The following is an 8,916-nucleotide window of genomic DNA, read 5'->3' on the forward strand; positions in this document are numbered from 1 at the left end:
ACTAACCTACGATGATACAGTGAACTCTAGTGGAAGTGTGACCTCCAAGGGAGGGAATATCATTCTTTCCGGGTGTTCAGATGGAGTGGTTAGGGCTGCAGTCAGAGAAGATAATGGAACTATTGTTGCAGGCCTACTGCCGAGTCCTGCTCAGCAGCAGAATCAGCCACAGCACTGCCCAGCCATCCAGAAGCTCATGCAAGGACAGAGAGGTGTGAGTGGGGTGCTTCAGACTGTGTCCGAATCCCCTGAGAACAGGCTGTGTGATAGTGGGGTACCACTGGAGCATCACCACCACCATCACCATCTTTACCATCATCATCATCAGCAGCAGCAGCACCATCATCACTATCAACAGCCTCAACCTGACCCAATCAAGAGACTTTTTCAAACACAGCCACCTCCTCTCCCCTCTACCTCCATTTCCTCTGCTGCTCCCCCTGGTTGCTCCAACCCTCTTCCTCTGCAGCTCAGTCCCCATCTCTCTCCCAAGCCCATCATGGGGAATTCTGTGTCACATCCCCAACTTCAAGTACAACAGAGCCAGCAGCTGTTTTTCAGCCTTTCTAAGCCTCAGCCAGATGTCCAGAGCAGCCAGTCAGCTTTGACTGCACAGGCAGCAGGTGGGACATCTTTTAAGGGATAACCATGCTATGAATAAACAGTATGACCATGTACTAAATAAGCCACATACACTTTGATACCACTTTTCTGGCAAATTTAAAATATGTATTAGCTAAATAATAAGTAAATACTACAAGTCTACTACAATAATAGATAGTTTAAGGTATACAATAATAGCTAGTAAATGAGTATTTTCAGTGATAGTTTTCTTGTTTTACTAGGTTTGCTGCCATCTCAGGTGACCAATCACCAAGTCATTCAACCTTCACAAGGTATGATATCAGTGTTCTTAAAAGTATAAATAGTCGCTTTGTGTTGTCTGTGTTGTGTTACACAAACTTTAACAAAGTGCTACACAGATTCTACTTTGCAAAAATGTTGTTTATCGAATCAATAAATTTGTTCAGTGTCTTTCTTATTGAATATCTCTTAGATGTGAATGACCTCTATCTCCATTTTTCTATGTGAACTGGAAAATGCCTCCAAATTGCCTGGTCTGTGTATGTAAACAGTTATAATAATTCCATTGATTGGGAGCCTCATTGTCTCCTGTCAGGTCTGTCTTCACAGATGCCAGGTGTGCTGTCTCCTCATGAGCTCCTCCAAAAGCTCCAGCTGGTCCAGCAGGAGCAAAACCTAGCTTCCCATGACCCCCCTCGTCTCTGTCCAGGACTTGCTCCTCGATTCCTGGGGCCCACTCCAAGTCAAGGTGCAGGCTCAGTTCTAAGCCCAAACCAGACTACAGCCAATGCAGGTCAAAAGGCTGCATTGCAATTTCAGGTAACCCCTATGAACACTAGAGATGTCTGATACTATCTGTTGGTATCAGCGCCGATCTGGGTGTTTTTCACAGGATTTGTAATGGCCAGATTTGAGTCAGTTTCAATTCCAATCCCTATTTAGAACTAGAGTCTTGAATTTGAGTGGACTCAGTTACGTTTTTGAGGCACATGTGTCACACAGCCGATAAGCTGCTATATTAATCAGTCCAGCTATCTACTCTGCATGCATTTCGACCGGCACGTTGTTTATATTTTTCATGCGTAGTCGTAAGCTGAAGCCTATTTTTAGCTTCAAGTCTATTTTTTCCTGAGCAATGCATTAACAGACTCCACCACTACCTCTACTGAACATGGCAGTTCTTTTTAAAGTGTGTGTAGTTTTTATTTGCTGTGTGTTATCATGGGTTGGATAAAATGTACATATACAAGAAAGCATAGCCAGTAATTCTTTTATTTATTGGAGTTTTGGACTGTAGTTTTCCCTTTTCGAAAGTGTTCCTGCAGCCTCATTTCTGTGTTTTTGTACACCAAGCACTTCATATGAGAGAGTGAACACACGTCTTATATAGACTGATGTGAGCCTCCAGTAATGTGCATGTGAGATGTTATCCGTGGCACACGTTGTGCTTTCGGTGTAGACACGCTAAATTTTATGCTTTTGTCCAATGGGGCTGCAATAGCCGCCACCTTTTTATTAATGCTGTGTTATTAAATTGTCAAACAGGGATATCTAAACTGGACTGGTCACATAAACCGTGTTCACATACGTATATGAAGTAGTAGTGAGTATCTGTCCTGTAATAAGTCTGTAGCTCCGAGAGTGTGTTGTGCAGCTCCCAGTTATTTTTTTTTACTCATATCAATCATTGAAGCTAATAAACCTAATATTTTGGAAACAGGATCTGATCCAGCATTTGGTTCAAGAAGCTCCTGAAAAACTCAGTGTGCCAGATTAATTTCAATTTCATTATTTCAGATATTTAATGAGCATTTACTGTAGATAAATATAAGTATTGGATTGGAATCTTGTAGATGGGATTGGTATCTGGACATTCCCACTATTAACACTGTTATCAGTTGACTTTGAGTTTGAGCATAGTATGAACACTAGAGATGTCTGATACTATCTGTTGGTATCAGCGCCGATCTGGGTGTTTTTCACAGGATTTGTAATGGCCAGATTTGAGTCAGTTTCAATTCCAATCCCTATTTAGAACTAGAGTCTTGAATTTGAGTGGACTCAGTTACGTTTTTGAGGCACATGTGTCACACAGCCGATAAGCTGCTATATTAATCAGTCCAGCTATCTACTCTGCATGCATTTCGACCGGCACGTTGTTTATATTTTTCATGCGTAGTCGTAAGCTGAAGCCTATTTTTAGCTTCAAGTCTATTTTTTCCTGAGCAATGCATTAACAGACTCCACCACTACCTCTACTGAACATGGCAGTTCTTTTTAAAGTGTGTGTAGTTTTTATTTGCTGTGTGTTATCATGGGTTGGATAAAATGTACATATACAAGAAAGCATAGCCAGTAATTCTTTTATTTATTGGAGTTTTGGACTGTAGTTTTCCCTTTTCGAAAGTGTTCCTGCAGCCTCATTTCTGTGTTTTTGTACACCAAGCACTTCATATGAGAGAGTGAACACACGTCTTATATAGACTGATGTGAGCCTCCAGTAATGTGCATGTGAGATGTTATCCGTGGCACACGTTGTGCTTTCGGTGTAGACACGCTAAATTTTATGCTTTTGTCCAATGGGGCTGCAATAGCCGCCACCTTTTTATTAATGCTGTGTTATTAAATTGTCAAACAGGGATATCTAAACTGGACTGGTCACATAAACCGTGTTCACATACGTATATGAAGTAGTAGTGAGTATCTGTCCTGTAATAAGTCTGTAGCTCCGAGAGTGTGTTGTGCAGCTCCCAGTTATTTTTTTTTACTCATATCAATCATTGAAGCTAATAAACCTAATATTTTGGAAACAGGATCTGATCCAGCATTTGGTTCAAGAAGCTCCTGAAAAACTCAGTGTGCCAGATTAATTTCAATTTCATTATTTCAGATATTTAATGAGCATTTACTGTAGATAAATATAAGTATTGGATTGGAATCTTGTAGATGGGATTGGTATCTGGACATTCCCACTATTAACACTGTTATCAGTTGACTTTGAGTTTGAGCATAGCAACTGACACATTTACTGTGTTTTTTTTTATGTATGTATGTATTTGTTTGTTTATTTATTTATTGCAGAACATTGAAATCAAATCAGCAACCTAGTAATTTCATACCATAAACTACATACATGTCCAGGTCATCTCCCCCCAGCGAATACCAGCCACTGTGGCCCCCACCCTGCTCCTGTCTCCCAGTGTGTTCAGTCAAACAAAGTCTAGCAGCGGGTTGTCAGCTATTGTCCAGGAGAGCTGCCCTGCCCCCTCAAGCCTTTCTAGACCCCCGCTACAGGAGGAGATCAGAGTCTTGTCCAAAACCCAGCTGCAAGCCACACTGCTGCATCTGATCCGGGTAAAAAGAATAATACTGAAAGTATCTGACAATGAACATACGCATTATATGGCTTCACTACACTTCACAATTACCATTTATTGTGTCGGTGTTTTATTCTAAGCTGCACACTTGAGTTTGTTGGGCATGAGAAAGGCACCGTATATGTGCAAATAAACGTGTGCATGCATGCACACAAACATGCAGTATGGTGATCCCTGCTTGTGTGTTTCAGACTGACGGTTCATTCCTGGACACCATCTATGAAGCCTACATCAGCCGCTGTGTTAACAACTCCAGCAGCAAATACTGACACCTTTCACATCTTGTCCAGGGCACTGAGGCTCATTCTCACACCTAATATGGACATAGCACTTCCTCCTCTGAATCCCTGCTCCAGTCACACATACTCACTGTATCTCTTCTGCATGGCATATCCAGGTAAACTGGCTTTCTTCACTTTGAACCAAGATACAGAAGTTATCAAGAATTACAAATCTATTTGTTTTTATAACAAAATATAAAACAACTTTGTCATCCTTTGACTGCTCTGAAAGAACAAATTCTCCTAATGTGAGGACCACCATTTTTGTTCCAAATGTCGCGTAATAGTCTTGACCTCACGGGGAAAATGTAGCCTGTACTTCAGTTCACTCTCAGTGAATGCAAAATATGCTGCAGCCTCACAGTTTTCCCAAGGTGATTGAGTGTAGTAGTAGCCTGCACTGTTGTAGAAGTGTAGCAGAATTTAATTTGTATTTTTTGTAATCTGCAGACTTTACTCGGTCACAGGCATGTAACACCAGCCAGCCCCCTGGGTTCTAATAACTATGTCTTCCTATTCTAAGAACTAGTGTGGCGGGATATGCTCTAACTTGAAGCTGATTTTACTTATAAAACATGAAACGTGTTTGGTTTTCTGTACATTTGGGAACATATGTTTAAAGGTCAGAATTGTTGATCTTTGAATTTACAGTTCTTTTAAATTAAGTTCTTACTAGGTTGCTTTTGAAAAAATTTTTTAGTAAGTATACTGTGCCATCCAAATACTTTTAAAATGTATTAAAATGTTACCTTGTCATTTAGACTTTTTGAAGTTTTTTTTTTTCCCAGCAGACACCAGCTGGGATATCTGTACCATTATTTCAGTTAACCAAGTGAAAACCAATGTTGTTGCCACACATTAGTTAGAAAGCTATATATACTTTTTAATGTAATGATGACTCTCCTAAGTGTGTTTGTGTGTCTAGGAGAGAAAATCTTGTTGTGTCAGGATGCATTGTGACTTTACTATTGCTTTGTTAGTCTTATTCTTCCTCCTCTGAGTATTATCGTTATGGAGAATTCGAAGCGACATGTATTCATCCAGCTTGAAGAAACAAGCAAACTATAAGAAATTTTCAACCTGCACTACCTCAGAGAGCTCGTTCGGAGCCATACCTGTGTTTTTACTTGGTAGCAGATTGTTAGTTATGTGATTGGATTTGAACTTGGTTTAACAGTTAGATAATCGAATCAGAATTTTTGTTTCAACAAAAAAAAATTTAATTACAGAACAAATATTGACAATCTTTTAAAATATATTGAAATATTACTTATTGTTGTAACTTTGTAATGTTTTTGCATGTGCAGATCCTAAATGAAAACAGCTATAATAAAACAGCTTAATGCTCAGATGCTTTGTTACTGAAGGTAAATCCAGCTAAATAAATGTTTTCTTAGATAAATTTAGATTTAAAGCAATAAAAAATGATCGCAGAAACTATAAAAACATGTCTTACAGTAAGTGTATGAGCAGAGGCCTGATAAAAGAACAGTGAGAAATAGTTCAGGAATTGAATTTCTATGACACTGTTACATAAGTACTGTATAAAATGTCATATCACAATGTTTCTTGCTCAATATTACTCAGTCAATAAAATGAAGATGTCGCAGTCTGTAAAGATGTTCAGTTTTTTCAAAGTTTGTTCTTAGCTCAGCTAAACTCACGTAGTAGCTACCAGAGATGAAACAAAAACCGCAGCAGCAAGAATACATTATGAAAAGTAATATTTTGTTCCTAATTTTGTACCGTAGAAGTAAAAGTATTGTCCTTGTAGAATAGCCAGCATATTACATTACAATTAAACATACAGCTAAAATATAATTAAAATTTATTCTGATACATCTACAGTTATTTGCAAGATGCTGTTTTATTGTAAAAATTTATCATCCAGAATGTAAAAAAAAAGATTAATATGAGACATTGGAATGTTAAAGGAAACATTTTTACACAGATTTTATTTTTGTCTGGAATGGTTTATTCTTACAGAAACTGGAATATATTTAAAATTAGATATTAAATGTTCTCAAACTGCCTCAGTTGTTGTCCTTTTCTGTTGTATTAACATGAAAACCAGGTGTTAGCATTGATTCAAGGCACAGCCTTGAGGAACGCTGGTAAATGGTAAATGGACTGTATTTATATAGCACATATTTCACAGTGTGTTACACTGGCCAAAGCACTTTACAAGAGATCATACACATTCACCCATTCACCCACACATTCACACACCGATGACAAGACTAGTCACAGTACACTCATAATTACTTTAATGTCACTTCATTGCCTTCTTTTGCTTCAATCCATAGTGTATCATAATGTCAGCAACTGGTTTTTACACACACAGCAATATTCAAAGGCCTTTTGCAATTAACTCCAGTAGCTTTTATACAGCATTCATTTATTTAAAACTAAATCACTCTATTTGTTGCACTTAACTGAGCACAGAGTACCAGGCAATACAGCTGGGTTGTTGACACACTGGTTTTAATTTGACTAAATGGGATTTCATGTTTAATAGGACTAACAATGAGGAGAGAGCTGGTGACCTTTAAATCATCGCCCCAAGATCCATTTTAGTGGCTGTTAACGAAGCTTTCGATTAAATTGCATGATCCTCAGGTGAAGTAGCTGGGGAGGTTGTCTTTCAACTGTTTTGTTTAAAGCTCAGTTTTTTTAAGCTTACATGAATGAAAAGTCAAAATGAGAAAAAATGCTCTTAACAAATTGTCATTCTGTGAACTGATGAAGATCGTGTGATTGGACCGAAAGCTCTGTAACACCTGAATGGATACGTCTTATGTTTTTGTCTAGGCCAATTAACCTATTTTTTGTTTTTGTTTTGTTCTGTTTCTACCCCGGTTTAGTTCCTACAACCCGACTTTGTCCATGAGCAAGCAATGAACCCTTCCCAGCTTATTCACTGTCACATTGTTACAGCATCAGTGATATGATGTCTTTGCTTTGTGCTTTATTCCCCATGCAACAATGACACTAATTGGCTCTGTGGAAATGAAGTGACAACAAGCCACAAATAAAAACAGGCTTATTTACTGACAGACTGATTGTCCCTCAGATGAAGCCATCAGCTGGTCGACTATAGACTCTCTGGACAATGGTGCTAACAACCTGTCAATCACTGCTTTCCCATGCAGACTGCTCCTGGCAAAAAGAACACAGTGACAAGGTGTAAATCCAAAACTCTGGCTGCCTGTGTATGGCTGTGTATCAGTCCATTAATACAATTACTGTTGTCATTAGGACTTTCGATGGCTCCATAATAACAACTGGGAACCCAAACCCTGGTACGAAACACTGTGTGAAGTGATCAGAGTCCAATTAGTCTCCTGCCCCCTGTTATGTTGGGGAAGTTAGTTGCCTCGCCCTCTCTCCTTTCTTTCCTGCTTCCTCTTCCCAGTCAACACAGCGTAGTTAACATCATTATTTACAGTAGCAGATGCTTTTATCCAAAGCACGTTCTAGGAAGTTTAACTTTAATTCATTTATACAGAAATATGCCAATTTTGAGTACTGCATCAAGGGCAACTTCAGTATATTGTCAGTGCCTACAAATCTTATTTGGTCAGGAATGATGGGTGCAAACACACATATTCTGAGACCAGGAGGCTCCAGACCACTGGTTTAGCTGATGGAGCCAAACTAAGGGTTGACAGCCCTGCCCTAGACTAATCAATAACTTCTGGTGTGTGTGTGAGTCTGTGGGTTTCTTTATATACTTGTGCGAACCAACCCCTGACGGAACACCTTTCTTGTGTGGACATTTCTTCTTGTGTGGACCTTTTGGGTGGTCCACACAAGGAAATTGCTGTGATAGGCTCCTTTCATCCTAAAGAATGATCTGTCTAAGTTTCAGAAGATGTCCACATACAGAGAGTACAGTCAGAAAAATGTGTGCCAGCTTGTGCTCTAAAAGTATCATGTTCTGATTAAATACTGCATCTGAATCATCTCAAGTTTCAGACGGTATGAACATTTTTTGGGTCATGCGAGGAGCACTGTGGAATGAAATATTGCATTATCTGATAAGACAATGATTCGTGGTTAATAGTGAGGTGACATGTTCTTCTGCTGCAGAAGAATCAGACATGCTGATTCAACAGGCCTCAGCTACAGGACCATCACACAAGCTCAAAAGGACAGAGAAAACAGGTACTGCTCAGTTCTCAGACTTGAGTAGTGTTAATTACAGTAGATGTGGATTAACAACACATTACAAATTAGATCACCAGATAAATTTTTGATTTATCAATATTGAGAATGTCTATCACATTTGTCATTTCTATTTCAGCTGTGGACCTACAGTTACTCAGCAAAAACAAACGCCAGCGCAGGCCGTGGAGTTCTGCAGAAAAAGCAGAGGTGTGGTGACAACTGGGGCAGTGCAACACTATGCAAAGAGTTCCTGGTAAAGAGGTCTGCCTCAAGGCACTTGAAGCAGAACCAGCACTGGGCAGTCGCAACTGGAAAGATTTAAAGAATAATGTCCACAACTCCATCATGTCTCAAAAAAGGAAATTGTTGTAGTTCATTTTTAATTTATGTTGTGCAAATAAAACCAGTTGTGACTAATTTGTGTGCTAAATTGTTTATCAAGCTTCTATCAATAGAGTGGGTGAATTAAAATAGGTAAATCAAGATTAGAGGACTTTGACAAA

General features: G+C 39.0%; 1 protein-coding gene and 1 pseudogene across 1 annotated transcript in view; both read left to right on the top strand.

Moving 5' to 3' along the window:
- dcp1b (decapping mRNA 1B) overlaps positions 1-5,861 on the top strand; it is a 15,459-nt gene extending 9,598 nt beyond the window's left edge. Inside the window, exons 8-12 of the mRNA XM_020599439.1 lie at positions 2-623; positions 846-896; positions 1,181-1,404; positions 3,727-3,939; positions 4,154-5,861. Coding sequence (XP_020455095.1) covers positions 2-623; positions 846-896; positions 1,181-1,404; positions 3,727-3,939; positions 4,154-4,231 — 1,188 coding nt within the window. The 3' untranslated portion in view covers positions 4,232-5,861. The remainder of the gene's footprint in view (position 1; positions 624-845; positions 897-1,180; positions 1,405-3,726; positions 3,940-4,153) is intronic.
- A 2,727-nt stretch (positions 5,862-8,588) lies between these two features.
- The window catches only part of LOC109959870 (voltage-dependent calcium channel subunit alpha-2/delta-4-like), a 16,887-nt pseudogene continuing 16,559 nt past the window's right edge, over positions 8,589-8,916 (top strand).

Source organism: Monopterus albus, unplaced genomic scaffold (genome assembly GCF_001952655.1).
Source record: "Monopterus albus unplaced genomic scaffold, M_albus_1.0 scaffold41.1, whole genome shotgun sequence".
Classification (NCBI taxonomy): domain Eukaryota; kingdom Metazoa; phylum Chordata; class Actinopteri; order Synbranchiformes; family Synbranchidae; genus Monopterus; species Monopterus albus.